The following is a 20,760-nucleotide window of genomic DNA, read 5'->3' as shown; positions in this document are numbered from 1 at the left end:
ACCCATTTTGCAGTGACCTTGGCATTCTCTCCTACTGCTGGGCATGTGTGCACAAAATTTGCCTTCCTTATGCAAAAAGTAGTCTCATTTGCAACAACAGAAGCTGCAATAAAGAAAGGGCATTTTGCATTTGTGCACACAACTATGATGCTGTCATTGCAGTTTCTGTGGAACTCATAATTCCTATTCTGAGTTATGTGCAATGTTTGAACTGCTCTCCTAAACTGATACACATTGAGGAAACAAAGTTTTCTGCAAAACTGCTCCTCTGGGTTCTCTCTCCTCACTGTACCAGATCCTTGGCAAAGATCTCACTGATCTGCTCTTCCTTCCATTGGGCAGAACAAATTGTACTTCCTCAGCTCCATCATCATATTCCTGCTTCAAAACACCAAGATCTGCCTCCTCATCTGATGATGGTGCCCAAACATCCTCAAATCTCTGTTCCAAGCTAGAATGTGACCTCTCTGTTGGCCCTTTTCTACCTTTCTTCTTTTTTGTAGGCACCTCTTGCTGCTCCAACTGCTCATCTTGCTCCACCTGCTCCTCTTGGTGCACCTGCTCCTCTTGCTCCACCTCCACATGCTGCCCTTCCTCATCTTCCTCATACACTTCATCCACATCAGTGTCTCCATCAAAATGAATGAGTGGATCCTCTCTTTGCTTCCTCATCTCATTAAGCCTCTGAAGATAGTCCTCATCTCCATCCAGATCTGAATCATCTTCAGTTAGAAGAATTGGTAGCTTCTGCTTAACCTTATTTACATGCTCAGCTGCAATCTTATGTTTCCTAAATTTGGCAATCTTTGTTCTCCTCTTCAACTCCATTAATGTCTCCAGTTCATCCTGATCTGCTGCATTGCATTGATCCATGGCAGCATCTGTACCCATATCATGGTTTGTGCTCTGCTGTGTGGTGTAGAACTGCAATGGCTCTGGCTGACTCTGTATTTTACTTTTTATTGGCGATCTTAGGAGAACACCAGAAGGATTTACTACATACACAGGGTTCTCTCCTATATGGCTCAAAGGAACCTGCTCCTCAACCAGATAGCCTGAGTTCAAATCTGCAGGTCTTGGATCAGTGCCCCTAACCACTGTCAAGTTCACTACATTCTGATCATTGTTAGCAATATGGTCAAGCATTTCATCCACCTTATCATCATCACAAATTTCATCCATTCCTGTAATCCCCACACCAGGATCCCTCACAAAATACATGAAATCATTCAGCCCATATCCCTCTGTCTTTATTAGGGCAACCAAATTATAATATGTTATGTCTGAAACGCAAACTGATCTCTTCAAGTTGTCTCTGTCATGGAAGTGCATTCTAACTTCCCAAACATCATCGTTCAAACTACACACAAATAATTAAAATAGCTTAATTAACATAGCACTAAAACAGAGCACCAATGTACTGTAAATAAAAATGCATAATTCCTAAAACAGAGCACTAAAACAGAGTAATCAACACTATGATTGCTAAAATACAGTACAGTACACTCTAAAAACCACAAGCACCATCTGAAAACCACTGCCAAGTTCTGAAAACCAGTCAACTTCACTGTTAAAAACCACTGTCAAACAATGGAGAAGTTGACAGTATGAAAACCACTGTCAACTACTCAGTCAACCACTGTCAACTACTCAGTCAACAAATTAAGACCCTGCTAACTACTCTAGTGACTACATCATCAACTAGCTACTCTGTTAACTACTCTGTCTCCTACATCATAACCACTACATCATCAACAGAGCACTAAACTACATCATTAACAGTGACGACAAATCAACCACAACTAAATCACAATTAAGAGAGCACCAATTAACACTGCCAAAAAACCTAACCCTAACCCTAGAATCGATCTACAGGAAGAGGGAAGAGGGAAGAGGAAACTTACTAGACGCCTCCGAATGACGAGGCAATCCGGTGACTCTCCGTCGGATTCTCCGTCACTGCCCTGGCCCAAGATCTTGCCGCCGCATATTCGAGACAGTGTTGGGGGCTCTGGCTGGGGCTGCTCGTATCCGACGGCCAGCTAGGGTTTGAGCTCCCGCATATATCTCCCACAGGTGGACCATCGTCTCCAACGCCGGCAGACCCGCCGCAGTCGCCGCCTGCGCCGCCAGCCGTCGCCATGACTGAGAGGAGAGAGTGCGGGGGAGGAAAAGAGTGGGAGAGGAGCGGACCGGGCGGGGAACGGCTCGAAGACTAAGCGGCCCGGCTCGAACCGGTGCGCCAGCGGCGTGTAACGCCGTCTAACGGCGTTGCCGTGTGAACAGTGCTGCCACGTCGACGGATGCGGGCCCCCCTTGTCATAAACGCACTGAAAACGGTCCAAACGAGCAACCAGTGTTCTTTGCAAAAATTTATGAAAAAAATTAGTGTTTTTTGGCACAATTAATTTCGTATATGTGCAAACCTAGCCTGAAGTGTCGATGTTTTTTGCAATTCACTCCCAAAAGTACACAAGCACCATGCATGCACGTAGATCAATCACAAGCCTGGGCGAAAAGCTGATATATATATATATGCTAGCGATTACATGAACGAGTTCTTTTATCTGTATCGAGCCGGTGGAACACTAATCAGATCTTGCACTTTCCAAAGCAGCTCTAGTCAGTCGGATTTATCCACTGTTGGGATCGGCTTAGGACCAGATTTTATGCCCTGTAATTAACTCTACGTCGGCTGCCGTCATAGATCTAACTTGTTTATCAGGGAATATCATTGTTCTCTTAGGCGGATCTATACATCTAAACAAGCTCCAATACATCTTGTCACCACCACCAGAGGCTCGTGTTGTCAGGAGTGTGGCTAAACCGCTCGGCTTGAGCAGAGGGCAGGAGAAGGCGGAGATGCTGGTCACCTGGCCGGTGTTCGAAGGCGCACCTGATGGATGGAATTACAGCGCCGTCACCTCCTTACAAGCCAGTTGGTTTTTCGGTCCCCGGTTGATTTTCTTGGCTTGCTTGTTCAAGCTTTCGGAGCGGTAGTGTGCTTCTCCTGGGGTTGCAGATATCGTTTCCGTCATATTGCGCATCGTTATGTCCATGCAAAACGTTGCCCTGTACAAAACCTGTACCGTATGCATCTATCTGTACCAACTGAACATGTTATAGGACGCCCGTTATCAGCCAACGGATGCCGTGGGCCAACTTAAATGCATCTAGATACATCCATTTCAATGACAAGTATTTCTGGACGGAGGGAGTACGTGCTTATTTACGTCCGCGTACGAATCGCGCTAGTCTGTCCCCACCACAAACGACTTGCTCCATTGGTCCACGTACCGGGATCAAACGCGCTCGTCCACGCTATCGCCACTCTCTTGATCTATGTTGCTTTCTATTCCCTCCGTTCCGAATTACTTGTCGCAAGTATAGATGTATCTAGATGTATTTTAGTTCTAGATACATCCATTTCAGCGACGAATAATTTAGAACGGAGAGAGTAGCTCTGAACTCGGGAGGCCGTTGAAAGTCGGCCAAAGAAGCAATAGGCATCATGCATGTATGTATCCACAATAATTTGCTGGGGCTGACAAACGGGCCCATGGCGCAGCCTCACGCTGACCAGCATGGTCCACCTTGGCCACAATAATTTGGGGGCGTCATCAAAGAGTAAGAGCTTCTCTAAAAAGAATTGAAAGCGTAAGAGCTCAAGAAATCAAACCATTTCTAGTCCAGCAGCCAAGGTTAATTACCATTTAACTACTGCAAGTTCATCCTCGAAAAAAAAAGGAAATGCATTTCAACTTTCCATCATCTCACTTCAACTTATTGCACAAACCCAAAGGCACCATAGCCTCTTGATAATAAAGTTCGGCACCAGCTACTACTTCCTCCCTCCTCATGGGGAGTGCTCCTAGCAAAGCAAACAATGGCCACCAAACAGAGCCCCAGACACATCCATGGGCCCGGTCATTAGACGTTGCCGTCGACCACCATGCCACCCTCGTCTGCAGCGGTGTGCTGCAGCCGCTGGATCGCCTTCTCCACCTGCACACATACATGACATAGCCGCGTCGCCATGAGCACCACGATAAACAGAAACTGAGCAGAAGCTTCAGCCGAGATCATGCGTGAATGGGAAAAGGGCGAGCTCACCTCGCTGTCCCAGTTGGTCCTGGCCGTGATGACGATCAGCGCCACCGTCTGCACTGCCACCCCTATGATTAAGCCCCACCAGATCCCCTGAATTACCACAAAGAGATGATCATCAGACCTCTGGAAAAATGTTGCAAGATAGAGGTTAACTGAAGACGAAATTGGCGTGGGAAGCTAATTGACTTACAGCTGCTCCCAGGCTTGTTTTGAACCCCAAAACGCATCCGATTGGCAGCCCGATGATGTAGTAAGCCCCGACGTTGACATAGGCAACTATGACTTGCCACCCGCTCCCGACGGCGACTCCTGCAGAAATTTCAGAACGAATTTTCAGGTCATTTGGTTCAGTGCAAACTAGGCACTTTGTGTTACTGCCAAGCGTCGCGTGTACCTGAGAGGATTGGCTGGATCCCATTCAAGAAGATGCTGATGGCCAGCAACGGCATCAGTGCAATGACGGCCTCAATCACCGTCGTGCTACTCGTGTAGAGGGTGCTCAGCGGGTACTTGAGGGCCATGACGACGATCGTGGCGAGAATGCTGAAGGCGATGCTCGCCGTGACGACCACCAGGACCGACAACCTTGCGACCTTCGGATGGCCAGCGCCAAGCTCGTTGCCGACGCGGATACTGCGTGTGCAAACGTTTGATCAGCAAGCGGAAATTGGTCTACATCTTGGTAGGTCTCGGTCGTTTGCACTGACCTGGCCGCATAGCTTAAACCAAGCATGATTTGGAAGTCCCAGTTCCAGTAGTTGATGCTGGAACAAGTCAAAGAGATAGCAAATGCATGTTATGTCTTATGTGTGAATATGAAGATACGATCAGACATTAGAACTTCCAACCAGTGTGTAACTATAACATGGGCTGAATCATGGTGTGGCGTACCAGATAGAGAGTGAATCAAGAGCAATCTCTGAGTTGGGGAGGAAACCAGTCAGAAGCACGAATCCTTGCACGTACCAGACCTCCAATCTGAGCAAGAACACAACGATGCAAGACATAAACAAGCAAGAACTACCAAACAATTAACTAGAAATGGCTGATAAATTTACTCACGCTAGCATAACAGCGGACGCGAAGGCGAGCTTGGCGTATCCCCAGAGGCCTCTGAAAGCGAGCATGGACAGCCCAGTCCACGTCTCCTTACAAACTGGGCTCCAGATGATGTACGCCCACGTCAACGCCACGAGCACCCACCAAGAGAAGCTCAGCGTCAGAGCCGCGCCGAGAAGGCCAAAGCTGAGAACGAACACAGCAAGCCACGAGATGAGGATGTGGAAGACGAGCACAGCAAGCACCATGTACGCCACGGGGTTGACGATGTTCTGAGCCTGCAGGAACCTCTGCATCGGGCAGAAGAGTGCAAACGCGAGCAGCTGCAGCACCAGCCCACGAGCATACAGCTGCCCCGCCACAGCCACGTCCTCAGCCTGCCCAATGAGCCGCAGGAATGGGCCAGAGTACCAGTAGAAGAAAGCGATGGCGACGGCCGTCACAAACTGGAGGAGGAGCGCTCTCTGGCAAACAACGCCCATTGCCCTGTACCTCCTCGCACCGTAGGCCTGGCCGCACACCGTCTGCACTGCAGTCGACATGCCGAGCTGCATTCCGCATACAAGTGAGAAGACGTTGTTTCTAAGCAGCAAAAAGGACTATACTACATAGTGCAAGAACGAGCGCAGCTAGTTACCATGATGCCGTAGGCTAGGCCCTGGATGCCGATGTTGGTGATGGAGGCCCCGGCGAGCTCGAGCTCACCAAGGTGGCCAACGAACATCTGCGTGACGAGGCTGAGAGTGAAGCTGAAGAGCGTGATGAGGATGGACGCCCATGAGATGCGCCACAGGTTGCCGGCCTCCCACAATGCCAGCCGCGACAGCACATCGAATGGCACCGGCTCCCGCCGCAGCAGCTCCTCCGAGGCGGCTGACCGGTCATCGATGAACTCCAGCAACGGCGCCGTCACAACGTTGCCATCTCCCTCCATTGTCTCCTCCCCTTAAGTGCTTCACTTGGTCTAGTTCATTATGGACCAAGCCTTTGTGATGCTGATATATGCACGAACATGTGTACTGTTCAGTAGCCCTTTGAGTGGCAGCTAACTAACATTCAGGTGCCATACCTACCAGTCTATTGGCTGGTTGTGAATAAGTTGGTGAAAACTGCATGAAACGTTACCAACTGAACCCAAAACTATAAATCTATCAGTTTTAGGTAGAAGAAAGTGAGTAAGCTTTCCAGCATGTAATGCATCTGATTCTGAATCTCAGTTCAAATATTAAACATACTTGCCAGTTGCCAATAAACACATGATACATCAGCTTGTCGGACAGCAATAGCTTACTTTTCTTGTTTCAGAAGACCTCTTTCTAAGAACTTAACCATAAGCTTTCCAGCAGCTGGTTGTTTCTTTGAGGTCAGCTGATTGTCAACTTTTCGACACAATTTAATATCAGGAATTAAATTCCTCTGAAACATCTGGCACGCTACATTGTATGACTGAACTGCGAGACCTCTATTAAGAAAACTCTCCATCAGAATGTGGCATGTCTGAGCATCTCTCTGTGAGGCAGTTCTCAGTACCTTGCTGAGGAGACTGTAAGCTTCATTTATTTTACCTAATGCACATAGCTTCTCAATGACCTGATTGTATACACTCTTAAGCTCTTGTCTCGCTAACATCTTATCCAGCAGATCGAGTAATTCTTCCACTGTACCCTTCTCACAGTATCTATGTATCACTGTCCTGTATGTAACAAGTGTAGGGACAATTCCTCTATTAAGCATTTTCTTCACAAGCTCCGTCGCTTCTTTCAGCCGACCTTTCTTTCCCAAAGCATTGACAACAACAGTATAAGTTACAACATCTGGATGCCTGTTGCTGAGATACAAGTCATCCAACAAAGACAGCGCTGATTCCAAATCCCCCTGCCGAGAAAATCCATGAATTACAGTAGTAAAGTTGATAACATTAATGGTACAACCTTTGCTTTGGCACTGCTCCATGAAGTCTTTGGCCTCCGCCGGCTTTCCTTCCTTACATAACGCATGGATCAGTAAGTTAATCTCCACAGTAGTGGGAAAGAAACCCTTCTGCAACATCTGGGCAACGACATCACATGATTCCTTTAGTTTCCCTTCTCTTCTAAACCCATGCATTACAACACTGTATGTGATATCACTGGGAGTCCACCATTCCTCTCCACTGTTGTTTAGCAATTCCCAAGCCTCTGAAGTTTTCCCAGCTTTGCAGAGACCATTTAACAGTGCAGTATGCGTGACTATGTTTGGCTTGCAGCCATTCTTATACATATGCTTCATCATCTTTCTTGCTTGATCAATTTCCCCGATCCGGCAGAACCCATCAACAACTGCGCTATATGTCACAACGTCAGGGTGACATTCTTTTGAGATCATCTCACCTACAATCTCCTTTGCCTCGGCCATCCTCCCATTCAAGCAGAAAGAGTGCACAACTGCACTATATCCAACCTCATCGACACGGAACCTTTTCCCCTCTGACTCCCTCAAGAACTCCAACGCCTCATCTGCATGCCCATGCTTTGCAAGCACATGGATGAGCATGTTATACGTGACCTGATCTGGAAATAGACCCGCATCATTCCTCATCCTCCCAAGCAAAGCCCGCACCTCTGCCACCCTCTTCTCCTTGCACAAGAAGCCCATCACTGTATAATAGGTAATCTTATCAGGTGGGCACCCATTTTGCAGCATTACACCGATCATCTCTAGCGCCTCAACAACCCTCCGCACGCTACATAACCCCTTGATAAGGCAATTGTATGTGACTACATCCGGCTCGACCCCAACACGTCGCATCCGGTCGCTAAACTCAAGCGCCTTGTCAATGCGCCCGGCAAAAACAAGCACATTCACTGCCACATTGCATATTGATATGTCAGGCGCGCACCCGTCCTTCTGCATGAGCTGGAGCACGCGCATGGCGGAGCGGAGCTTCCCCGCGCGGCTGTACGAGAGCATGAGGTGCGCGAACTGCTGAGTCCCGCGTCTCATGCGGCGGCGCATCATGAGGCGCATGACGCGCCGGGCGGGGTCGTGGAGCCTGGTGCGGCTGAGGAGGCTCAGCATTTCGTCGAACACCTCCGGGGCGTGCCTGTAGCGCCACTGGCGGTCGGCCCAGCGGAAGAACTCGAACGCGGCGCGGGCGTCCGTCTGCGCCTGTGCGCGGAGCACGGCGCGGACCTGCGGCGGGGAGAGCACCCGGAGCAGGTGCCGGAGCTGCGCCTCCAGCTTCGGGGTCCACGAGCCACGGAGCTCGAGCAGCTTGCAGGTGTCGCGCACGAGGCGGTTGCGCGACTCCTCCGCGAGGTCATCGTCGCGGGGTATCTCCTTGACGGCGGGCGAGGGGGCGAGTTCTCCTGCGGCGGCCGAGGAGGATGCGGCGGCGGTGCAGAGGCGGCGGGGCTGGAGGAGGAGCAATGGGTTTTTGGCTAGATGCCCAGCCATGGCGCCCGCTCGTGTGCGCGGAGGAAATGCGTTTGGTGGTTAGGAAGGCGATTGGCACTGGCCGGAGGGTGCCGGCGGCGGCGGCGGGCGGCTCACTGGCCGACGAGCCTCAAGGCGTGTGGGGTCACAGCGTCAGGGCAGCCCATGTAGCCTTTTTGCTAGGATCTCCACTTCTCATGTGAAGGAGAAACAATACCTCGCTTCTCCATCCTAGTCTTGCGCTGTCTTTTAAGAGCAACTCTAGCAAAGTCGTCATATTGATAGAAAATGTTTATGGGGCAAGATTATCGAGGTGGTGCGCAAACTCGGAGTTTTCATATTTGTTGCCTCCATAATCGTGGTTGAAGAGCAGTGTGGTTCGTGTTCGGGATGGCCAATAGTTGCAGCCCATGGCGGTGGTGCTGGCTCGTGGGATAAGATGATTTGCATGAAGCATGGAAAGAGGCACGAGGACGGCAATGTCTAGTCTTTCTCGATTTTGTCAATGAGCGGCGCCAGTTATGAGGTCTGGATGGCACGATGACAACACTCGGCTAACATGACCTTTCCCTAGTACGAGAGGACCGGGAAGGACGTACTACTGGTGTGCTAGTTATCATGCCTACGGTAAACGCTGGGTAGCCAAATATGAAGTGGATAACTGCTGAAAACATATAGGTAGTTTATGTGTGCTGACGCGTGCAGCAGGCCCAGTCTTTGGTTCACAAAGCCCTGACAGTGATGATGCCTTCCCGGCTATGATGATAGAGGTACTTCGCCTATCTCTCCGGCGACTACCTCAGCGGCTTTGGGGATCAAAGACGATCGGTTTGTGCAGGGAACCTAATAGAATTGTTTATATTTTAATTTCTTCTTGGGCTTTTCCATAGAGTTTCCAGGGTAGTTGTCGTGCCTGTCTAGTAATTTCATTATGTATGGGTTCATGTAATTTTATTTTAGTATGCTGACATACACGATTACCCAAAAAAACACATGGGACCCACTTGTCCATAGGGTATCCTGTTTCCTCAGTCTCCCTGCCATCCCATGTGAGGTGAGGGAACATGCGAAGTTTTATTTTCATAAGTCAGTCCTCATACGTCAAATATGGAATAAATTACGACATTTTGACATGTATGGTGACTATGCTAGAGTGTCTTTCTTCGGTCAATATGTCGTCTCTGCTAGAAATTTGTTGTCATTGACGAAAAGCCCACAAATCAAGCTTTATTGATTAGATAAAAGAGTTACATTGTTCACCAAAATCATGAAAATAAAGTCAAGGGGATCAACATCCCAAACACAAGTTCTAGCCATAGCCGAGTGAATAGCATAAAACTACCACTTTTTGCGTTATGGTTTCAAAAAACTACTGAAAATTTGTTTGTGACTGATACCTACCACTTTTGGCATCGGCTATCTCAAAACACCCAAATCGCCGAGTGATTTGCAATTAATCATGATTATGACAGTTGGGGCCCGCTTCTAATCAAGCCGTTTGTTTGACCGTTAACCGACATGTGGGACCCACATGGCAGTGTCTGTAAATATTTATAAATGCAATTTGGTCCCTGCAAATATTTCAGAAAAGCAATCAGGCCCCTGCCATGGCCAGTCTTCCAGATCGAGCTCCTCTAGCCGTGCTTGTCGCTGTTGCAGCCGTGCTGCGAGCGGCGGCCAGCTCCTGTCCGTGATGCAAGCGGCCGCGGCAGGAGCATCTCGACGGCCAACTCCTGTTTGTGCTGCGGGCGGCCGCGTCCAGCAGCCACCACCCCGCCGGTGAACTCGCGTCCATGGCCGTCATCGAGGGCAGCCGCGTCAGAGAATGCAAGGTGAGGGAGGAGCTCGGAGGAGCCGCACCTGTGGCCGAGGTTGCCGGCTCTCCATCCACGGGCCACGCGCAGGGGTCCGGCAGTGTGGATGGCGGCGGAGGCGGCCGCCGCTGCCGGGGCTCCTTGGGTGGCCTTCTGGACCGCCGCGTCCAGGAGCTCGCCGCCTCAGGGACTCCATGGCCGCCGGCGGTGTGGGCGAGGGGAGGGGAGAGGGTCGTCTGTGGGGTGGGCAAGCGAGGAGAGGGGAGAGGGTCGCCGGCGAGGTGAGCGCGCGAGGGAAGGGGAGCGGGTCGCCGGCGGGGTGGGCGCGGGAGGGGAGGGAGCCGGTCGCCGACCGGGTGAGCGCGCGAAGGGAGGGAGCGGGTCGCCGACGGGGTTGAAGATAAGGCAGAGAGAGAGTACAAGGGGGGGAGAGGAGAGAAGGAAAGAGAGAAAAAATGAAGCTGACATGTGGGTCCCACATGTCAGTTAACGGTCAAACTAAACAGTCAACAAGCGGTTTGTTTAGGAGCGGGCCCCAACTGTCATAATCGCGATCAATTGCAAAGCACTCGGCGATTTGGGTTTTTTGAGACAGTCGACGCCAAAAGTGATAGGTATCAGTCACAAACAAATTCCCGAAAAGTGGTAGTTTTATGCTATTCACTCAGCCGTAGCCATAACATTGGCCTCTCTATTACAATATTATCAAACCAACGAGAAGAATATTATAATTCATAAACTACACTTGCCAAAGTAGTCGCGAAACCTCCATTATTAATGGTTTGAACAACCTGAAGACAATCACTGTGAATTGTGAAAGAGTTGGTACCTATTTTATTGTGCAATTTGCAAACCCTTTTTGAAAGCAAATGCTTCAACCATCGTTGCATCGACAACATGGGGAAGATGGCACTGGGTACAACTGACGCACTCACCTTTATAGTCTCTGATAACCACACCAACTCCACTGTCACTTGAATCCTCTCTAGACGGATCATCCACATCAATTAGTAGCTTCCGTTTCATTGGCTTTTTCCATCATTCTCTCAGCACCCCACCCTTCCAATTGCTCGCATACTTGTAGTTAGTCATCCTTCTGTGAGAGTTGCTCTAACACCCCACGACAGACTCTGTTTCTACGTGGAATACAAATTCTGGACGCGACTATTTAGCGATTGTTATAACTTTAGGGATAGTATCGAACGATCGCTGACCGTTCCAACCTGAGTGCGGGTAGGCATACAAGGGCGAGCCATGCCCTCGAATGTAACTACATTTCCTGCGCGAGGTCGGGCGCGCGGTTGCACATGAGGCCAACACTAGTGTGTGAGGCAACAACATATTCCTAAAAGCTCCTCTGAATTTAAAATCCACATTGCTTAGATTGATCATCTATTTCTCCATAGAAGATATGTAATTCCAACCAAGGTAGTAAATTATGATGAGGATAATTATCAAGTAAAGTATGGTACCTTTGTAGGCTTGATAAGACTTCACCTGGCTTTTGTCTTACAGATCACACATTCTACACTGGATAGCCTAGATAAGTTTTTCCGAGTGTCAAAGGTATATACCTACAGATTGAATTAATACCCAAGCTATTGCTTTGCCAGCCAAAGATTGATCAAAGAGTTCAAGTTAACCAGGTACCTACAAATTGAACTAATAGCCAAAGATTTGGCGTACCAAAGTAGTTTTGTGATCGGTGACTGATTCATCATGTGTTATGATTAATTGGTGTAAGATGTGACAACTTAAGTTCATTATCGTCACTATAAAGGTGATCGTGAATTATTATTTTCTTGTAGTTGCGACCATAAGTAAATAGAGCCATGGGGTAAAGCAGCAAACCATGAAAATGTGGTGCTAGTTAAAGATATAGAAAGTAAAAGCACTTTCAATTCATTAATGAAACCTGTTTCACCCGATTGTGCTAGATATTGACTAATGTGTTTCTAGGTATCATCGTACCCTTACCACTAAATTTAGTAAAATCAGGAACTTTAAACCTTGAGGGTACAAAATGCATCAGAGCGTTCAAGATAAAGCTTTTGGTACACACGGCTCCTTACTTTCAGCTTGTTTCCGAAAGTTTCTTGATATCTTATGCAAATCCTCTCTTAATTTGGCTAAAATTGGGTTTGAGGTAGATGAAGATGCTTGGTGAGAGCATAGGAGCAACATGGGTACTAGCTAGGGTGCACCTTGTGGTGTGGGCGCCAAATCATAATTCAACAGAAGACTAAACATGCTTGTGTTCATGGGTGTTGTGACAAATTGGGCACACCCATAATAGGACTATAGCATATAGATGCAACCAAAGTTGATTGGTCTGATTAGGACAAAAGTTCAACAACATGGGGGCGCTGATGAAATTCTACACTAGCAGATACACTAACATTATCGCTAGATGATGGAGGCGTATTTTTCTAAGCATTTGTATTTGCTGCAAATAAATTATATATCATCACATTACCTTTACTAACAAGGCTTTCAATCACAACCACTTGCTCTGGAGAAAAAATTTCACTGACAAGGAGGGAACTTGATTTCTCCAACCGGAGTGATATAAGAGCGAAATCTTATAATAACTCAAAAGACAAAACATTTGATACAAGAGTTTTCCATGAGGTTGGACTCATTGGAAATTTTTTGCATACAAAATGGATTCTAGAAAGTATTTCTACGATTCCAATCCTCCAAAATTCCTACAAATTCTCTTTCAACTGCAAAACCTCTTGTTTCAGGTTATGTGCGGCTACATCTAACAACTCCATTGAGACCAAAACATCAGGAATAAAGTCCACTTTGTCATGGCATGGCCTGCTTCCCGGATGGATCAATGTCACTTGCCTTCCCTTCTTACTTCATCCAATATTCCTATGCCTTGTGGCAGGAGGAGTCCCAAACTAGAAGAAGAGATGGAAGGATGGGACAGCCGATCACTTTGTGCGCCTTTGACCGGACGAAGCCACGAGCGTGGCCATAGCCGGCGACCAACATGAGCAGCATGAACTCGACGAGCAGAGCGAACTTTCGCTTGTAATCCTGTGGCCCCAGAATGATCACTTTGTGCTCCTGTGACCTGCTGAAGCCATGAGCGTTGCTACAGCCGCGACAAACATGAGCAGCATCAACACGAGCAGAGTGTAGGTTTTCTTGGACGACTTGCGGTACTCCCCGAATAGCACGATGCCCCAGAATGTGCTCACAAGTGGCAATGCCTGATGAATAGCCAACAATGCAGAAACAGTTAGATCATATTTATAGTTCTCTCTGAATATCTTTCTTGTAAGTTGCTAACATCTTATTTAAAAGTTAAAAACTATATCTACCACAGGATATGATACTTTTTAGAGATTCAGTAGTATTCTTTTTAACATTTTGAATCATATAAACAATGTAAACATGCTTTTTTTTACTGTGCTGGATGCGAACATGCATATAAGGAGTAAGGACTAGACATTGATTCAGCAAAACAGACCTCAACAGCATCAGCAGCAGCATAACCAGCAGCCTGACCACCCATGAACTGGAAGCCATTGCCGAAGCCACAAAGCAAGCCGGCGAGGAGAGCCCACTGCCTGCCTTCCCAGTCACCCAGATAGGCCTTGAAGGACGACTTCGGCACGCCGGCCATCGGGCGGTAGAGGAACAAGATGTTGAGCCCGACACCGATGACGAAGCACGACATGGAGAAGTAGAAGAAGGCAGTGTACACAACCAGATGCGGGACGCCGCCTTTCAGGGTGTGCCACTGGTCATTGGTGGCGAGGTTGAGTGCTGGGGAGAAGAGCGAGAGGCAGACCCCGGCAAAGAAAACCAGCCCAAGCCCCTTGAGGGTGCTCGATCCAAACACCTGGAAAATGATCAACAAGTTTGATTACATCACTTCACCTCATTGGTGTTGCAAAAATCCAGTACTATCTGATTTTTTTTGCTCTCTGAAATAAAATGACTTGTGACAGAATTAGTACGATTTTTACCTTAACCGAACGCCGCCCTTCGAGCTCAATTAGGTATTCTGCAGTTCCTGCTTCAGCTCTGGTGGCCTCTTCTGCATAAGCTCCATTCTCTATGTCCACCTCTAGTGCATCTGAAATAGGCAAAGTTAGCAACTAGAATATGCAACTGCAATACATCAACAGTACCAGTAGTCATGCACCATGTATACCTTGTTTGCTTGGCTCCGTACCTCCATTTGACCTGTTAAGTTAGACATTATAATGGTCAGAGCAGCAACCATGAAGACATAAAATGGTTTACCAAGATTGACACCTAGCCGATGTAAGTGAACCAGTGGGTAATATATGTGACTCGGCGTGAAGGAAAAATGTGCAAGAAAGTACCCAAGGTTGTAGCCATTTGTGGATTCACTTAGTTTTTCTTCATTATCAGCTGCATTGGAAGAGTGTACAGCAGTCCCAAGGATGACTGCAACAAGGAAGCAAGCCACTCCAGTGAAAAGAATATCAGCCCTGTTGATGCGGTTGTCCAGGAAATAATTCAGTGTTGTGCCTGAAAATACAATAAGCGACTTAGCGGAATAAATATTCATAAAATAAAGAGGCAGCTAAAAATGAGTTGAAGTTCTTCGAGGACCCCAGATAATATATAGCAGAGCCAACAGGTAATTTGGTGCATCTGTTTAATTAATTAACCGGATATCAGCTGTACTCATATCTTCAAATCTGTTCATATCTTGAGCTGTTTTTAAGCCTAGACTAGACAACAATGCCTTGATAAAATGATCTGCCTATGGTCGACAGACACTTTCTTCAAGCAATTAGAACTGTCAGATAACCAGTGTTATTGGGCAAAAGACCAACTTAAGCCAACTAGTGCTAACCTATTAATTCAGTCCCTCCTGTAATACTTAATAAAGGAAGATAAATTATGATCAACAATGGTATGTACATGAGTAGTTGAGTACATCACATGTATCATCAGAAACATATATAACCAAAAACAAAAATAAGAATGTTCACCGCACTTGAGTTAGCAGAGGAGATCAACTTACCTATAACAACAACCATGCTTGCGCAGATAACCTCGGTAACTGAGAGACCCACATATGCCCAAGCATACTGTGTAGAAAGGTTCCCAATACTGAGCACGAGACCCCCAGCCATTGCAAACAGCACCGAAGGCCAGTTATCCTTGATAAAAAAAGTCATTCATTCAGAGTCAGCAAACCAAAGGAACAATTGTCTGTCTCATCAGGAAGCTGTTGCATAAATAAATGAACAATTACTTAGACAGCTAAGCTAACCTGACTGAGCTGGATGAAGAAATTGGGCATGTTTTGCTTGCTGTCCCCAAGCTGGCCCAAGGTGAGCGCGATGAGGACCGCGGCAAGGAGGTTCGTGATTGAGTAATCAAGGTACGTGTGCTGTGGCAGCCGGCCCCTGCGCTCCAAGAGGGTGAGCAATGCCGGCCATGTGCCCAAGAAGAGGAGGGCGGCACACATGAGAGCAATGGCACTGCCCTTGTCTTCTACGATGAACATCTTGAGAGGCCTTGTTTGATGGAGAACACGCGATTCGGTTCAGTAGGGGGGCTGCCTTCAACCACCTGCAGGCATCAATCAGTTGAGAGGTTGGAATTTATTCCGGATACACATGCATGAAGCATGATCAATGAACACACTTTTTTTTTCATCATCAATTGAGACATGATTTTTCAGGCTGCGAATCTGGAATTAATTATAGATGGTACACGTGATCAGTGAGCACACAGGTTTCTTCATCATCGATTGAGATTTTGATTTTTCAAGTTACGAATCTGGAATTAATTCCGGCTAATCTATGTGCAAGGAGGAGGAGGAGCGGGGTAAGTAGGAAGAGATAGTACGTACCCGCCTTCGCCGGAGTTGGAGAAGACGATCCTGAAGAAGTTGTGTACTATGTTGCTCCCCTCTGCCTGCGACCTGCGTTGCTATTGCCTATATAGGAGTATATGTTGAGACCGGTGGCGGTATTTTTGCTAGTCTTCCTTGGCGATTACGGTAGCAGGCGGGGTTTGTCTGTGATTCTCCCTGTTGCCAGCCAGCCAAGTTTGCGAGAGAGGGAGCTGTTGGCGACGGTGGCGGCGGCGCCACGCTATCTCCATGTCCTCTGCGGTCACGTTGTTAACCCACGGCACGGGTGCTGTAGCATTGATATCAGCCATCCAATTCAATCTCACGGCTGTAATGCGCCCCCCCACCCCCCCACCCCCCAACTCAATTCTGCTAATAAATATATATCTATATTATGTATTTATATTTATATTGCTTATAAAAAAGTGCCGGTTTTAATTCTTTTAAAGCCATTAAATTGAGCGTACACAAGACAACCATTTTTTTCGAAAGAAAAGCAGTAGGGGAAGCCCCCCACAGCGAGTTTTCTTTTAAATAATAAGAACCCAAATTCGCGCCTGTGAGGACTTGAACCTGGGTGGCTGGGTTGTACATCCACTCCACTAGCCAAGTGAGCTAGGCTCACTTCCTTTACACAAGAATTTAATGCATTTTATCATATCGAAGAGTCCATTTGGCTTCTGTGGTCTGTCATCAAATCCAGCGGCCCAGAATTCAATGTTCTGCCACACGCACGCCCCGCCCCTTCAAAATCAATGGACCAAGATATAATTAATGATATACTTATAAACGTGGCAACTATAATTTCGAGGCTTCGGTTATTGCAACAAATCAATGCATGCAGAGCTGTAGTCTCTTAAAAATCACGACAACCATTGCATTTGGTCTCTCGAATTAACTCTTCCTAATTTATTGCACACACTCATGACATCGATTTACTCTTCTTAGGCCAACTCTAGCTGATCCCCTATCATCGGTTAGAGGAGTAAAAACCTGGCTTTACTTCTCTAACCGGGACCTAGCCGAACCCCTAAAACTCATAGAGGAGAATAATTTTTCCTCCATCGCTTATCTGGCACTTATATTTCCTCCACCGTTCGATGGCGGAGTAAAAAAACCCACCCTTCTTTGCGTCTCCTTCCCCCATCCTCGCCACTAGCGACCACCCCCTGCCGTCGTTGGGGGTGGTGAGTGCGTTAGTGGCTAGGGAGGACCGGGAGGCGAGGGTGCGGATCGCAACGAAGGCCGCCGACGAGGAGTACATGGTGGACCTCCGGCGCCAGCCCCCCGAGCTTGCGGAGACAGAGCGCAAGATGTTCGGGGAGCACGCAACGGAGGGGAAGGTCATCGACATCTCGAGTGGCGACGAGGACGGCGGCGCCAACGATGACTACGGCATAGAAGAATGGCAGAGGATCTTCCGCGACTACGGCGACGACGACATAGAGCCAGTGATGCGGAGCATCCCAAGGTCATCCCCCTGGACCTACCTACCCTCCCACGACACCACTTGGACCAATGACAAGAGCTCGAGCAAAGGCTATTGAAGATAAGGTGAACTCGCTCCTCTCCGAACTATCCCTTTCTACATATGAGACACAGCTACTGCCTCAAGCGGAGACCCTATGCGTAATCAGGTATTTGGAGGAAGGCCACGGAGCAGCTATACCCAACGGACAAGACGGCGAGGACACCAAGTACAAGGAACAAGAAGAGGAGCTGCCAGAAACTCCCCAGCCACCGGATGACCTACACCTCTCGGACGTCCGACGCCTGGAGGCTCCAGCCGGCCAGCCGAGTCCCAGCCTGTGCATGCACTAGCGGCCGGACGACCGACATCGGTCGGACGTCCGACACCCTCCAACCACCGAACGTCCGAGCCCCTCCGGACGACCGACGCCACCCTCACAGAACGAAAATGTCGGAAGTGTGGAGGCCACCGGACGACCAACGCCCTGGACGTCCGACCTCGACCGAATGTCCGACACCGCTTGATCAGAGCCGAAACGTCGGAAATTCGACAAGTACCGGACGTCCGAGCCCCCGCGAGACGTCGGACGACCGGTAGTTGTCGGACGTTCGACACCTGTGTGTTGACTACGTGTTGGGCCGAAGCCCATGTACCCCTTTGTCCACTTAGACTATATACACTCCTCCTCCTCCTACTTTTGAAGGTCAGCAATGTGATAGCTCACTTTAAGAGATAGAGCTTTGCTCATCCACTTGATACCTTCTCCTCGGAGACCACGACCTCTATGGAGAAGATCCCCCAAGTGGATTCAAGACCCTTCACGGGAAGACCTTCAAGACCTCCTCATAGAGAATAACTTGCTACTTGTATCGTCCTTTGTTGACTTTGGACCATGTATCTCTTCATGTATTCGGATCTAGCACATGTGTGATCGAATCTTGTTGGTTTGAGTGAATCCTCTCATGTTCCCCCTCGTGTTTTCCCCGCTTGTTCTTCGTGTTCTTCGCGGGATCTGCTCCAATTGTGAAAGATTGGGCATCTAGGGTTCTACCCTACACCATCTTGGTATCTTGAGCCACGTTGATCATGATTTTGGAGCCCTCCCTCTTTGTTTTCTATCCTAATTTTGTTGATTTCGTCCTAATTTCAAAAATCCCCACAAAAATAGCCCCCCAATTTTTTTTGTGATGTGTTGGTTTTGATGAAGTTTTGTTGGATTTGATCCGTGGATTTGCTTTGCCTCGAGTGGAAGATTTCCCCCATCATTTCCCCATTTCCATCCACAAATTCATCCAATTTTGACCAAATTTTGCCCCTCCACCACGAACCCTAGAAGTTCACCCCGTGCCCGAAATCGTCCAGGCACCGGACGTCTGCCAGCCTTCGGACGTCCGACGAGTACCGGTCGTCCGACCACCACCGGACATCCGACGTTCCCTGACGAAACTGAAAATTTTCAGTTCGACCACCATTCCACTTCCATGTCTGCATACGCATTCCCTTACCACTACACCTTTCCGCAACCACCATCACTTGCCCGCTACCTAACTCCCACAAATTTGCCACTTTTGGTCTTTGAGAACTTGAGTTGCGGTTTTCGTTCCCTAACGTGTTTCGGCTACTTAGGGACGGTTCGACATCGACATCACCGCCGCTCATCTTCGTCATCGACCTCGACCGCGTCATCACATTGACACCTCAATCATAAGCAAGGACGGTAACCTCGACGACACTTCGTTTACTCCTCGCCATTGCATTGGTAACCCCATAGCCCATTTTGCGTATCTTTCCTATCGAGACTAGCCCAAGGCATCTCTGAATGCCCCCATTTGCCATTCAGCACGACGAATCAATGGGAAGTGTTCGAACTGCCACAATGCTTCATTGAAATCTCCCATCACTGTCCAAGGGAGGGCAGATTTAGCTTTGAGTTGACCGAGAGTATCCCACTGTTGGAAATATGCCCTAGAGGCAATAATAAAATGGTTATTATTGTATTTCCTTGTTCATGATAATTGTCTGTTGTTCATGCTATAATTGTATTAACTGGAAACCGTAATACATGTGTGAATACATAGACCACAACATGTCCCTAGTAAGCCTCTAGTTGACTAGCTCGTTGATCAATAGATGGTTATGGTTTCCTGACCATGGACATTGGATGTCATTGATAACGGGATCACATCATTAGGAGAATGATGTGATGGACAAGACCCAATCCTAAGCATAGCACAAGATCGTGTAGTTCGTTTGCTAGAGCTTTTCTAATGTCAAGTATCATTTCCTTAAACCATGAGATTGTGCAACTCCCGGATACCGTAGGAATGCTTTGGGTGTACCAAACGTCACAACGTAACTGGGTGGCTATAAAGGTGCACTGCAGGTATCTCCGAAAGTGTCTGTTGGGTTGGCACGAATCGAGACTGGGATTTGTCACTCCGTATGACGGAGAGGTATCTCTGGGCCCACTCGGTAATGCATCATCATAATGAGCTCAATGTGACCAAGTGTTTGGTCACGGGATCATGCATTACGGTACGAGTAAAGTGACTTGCCGGTAACGAGATTGAACAAGGTATTGGGATACCGACGATCGAATCTCGGGCAAGTAACGTACCGATTGACAAAGGGAATTGTATACGGGATTGATTGAATCCTCGACATCGTGGTTCATCCGATGAGATCATCGTGGAACATGTGGGAGCCAACATGGGTATCCAGATCCCGCTGTTGGTTATTGACCGGAGAGTCGTCTCGGTCATGTCTGCATGTCTCCCGAGCCCGTAGGGTCTACACACTTAAGGTTCGGTGACGCTAGGGTTGTAGAGATATTAGTATGCGGAAATCCGAAAGTCGTTCGGAGTCCCGGATGAGATCCCGGACGTCACGAGGAGTTCCGGAATGGTCCGGAGGTAAAGATTTATATATGGGAAGTCCTATTTTGGCCACCGGAAAATGTTCAGGATTTTTCGGTATTGTACCGGGAAGGTTCAAGAAGGTCCCGAAGTGGGGCCCACCTACATGGGGGGACC

At 48.1% G+C, this 20,760-nt stretch overlaps 1 protein-coding gene across 2 annotated transcripts; it reads right to left on the bottom strand.

Annotated features, from left to right (window-relative positions):
- Positions 1-3,503: 3,503 nt before the first annotated feature.
- On the bottom strand, positions 3,504-16,503 carry LOC123119306 (ureide permease 1). 2 transcript variants are annotated; one of them, XM_044539058.1, is made up of 16 exons: positions 16,255-16,503; positions 15,670-15,971; positions 15,418-15,556; positions 14,747-14,915; positions 14,572-14,603; positions 14,384-14,493; positions 13,882-14,256; positions 7,768-8,238; positions 5,807-6,109; positions 5,173-5,717; positions 5,002-5,088; positions 4,818-4,874; positions 4,505-4,743; positions 4,301-4,419; positions 4,114-4,200; positions 3,504-4,005 (listed from the first exon to the last, which is right to left on the bottom strand). In XM_044539058.1, the coding sequence occupies exons 2-16, from the start codon at positions 15,904-15,906 to the stop codon at positions 3,931-3,933; spliced, it is 3,045 nt and encodes a 1,014-aa protein (XP_044394993.1). In that variant the 5' UTR covers positions 15,907-15,971; positions 16,255-16,503; the 3' UTR covers positions 3,504-3,930. The 2 variants fall into 2 exon arrangements, with proteins under 2 accessions (XP_044394993.1, XP_044394992.1); XM_044539057.1 differs by lacking the exons at positions 3,504-4,005; positions 4,114-4,200; positions 4,301-4,419; ... (4 more) ...; positions 5,807-6,109; positions 7,768-8,238 and adding an exon at positions 12,962-13,621.
- Positions 16,504-20,760: the final 4,257 nt, after the last annotated feature.

The sequence above is a fragment of the Triticum aestivum genome, chromosome 5D (genome assembly GCF_018294505.1).
Source record: "Triticum aestivum cultivar Chinese Spring chromosome 5D, IWGSC CS RefSeq v2.1, whole genome shotgun sequence".
In the NCBI taxonomy this organism is placed as follows: domain Eukaryota; kingdom Viridiplantae; phylum Streptophyta; class Magnoliopsida; order Poales; family Poaceae; genus Triticum; species Triticum aestivum.
The sequence above is the reverse complement of the archived record's forward strand: the minus strand, read 5'-3'. Positions and strand labels throughout refer to the sequence as shown.

Bases quoted from the DNA above. Each gene is read 5' to 3' on its own strand.
- LOC123119306 (XM_044539058.1), bottom strand. From the start codon at position 15,906: ATGTTCATCGTAGAAGACAAGGGCAGTGCCATTGCTCTCATGTGTGCC. The intron at 15,557-15,669 runs GTTAGCTTAGCT...TTTTTTATCAAG, and splicing joins TCTTCATCCAGCTCAGTCAG to GATAACTGGCCTTCGGTGCT. The intron at 14,257-14,383 runs GTAAAAATCGTA...ATCATTTTCCAG, and splicing joins AAGGGCGGCGTTCGGTTAAG to GTGTTTGGATCGAGCACCCT.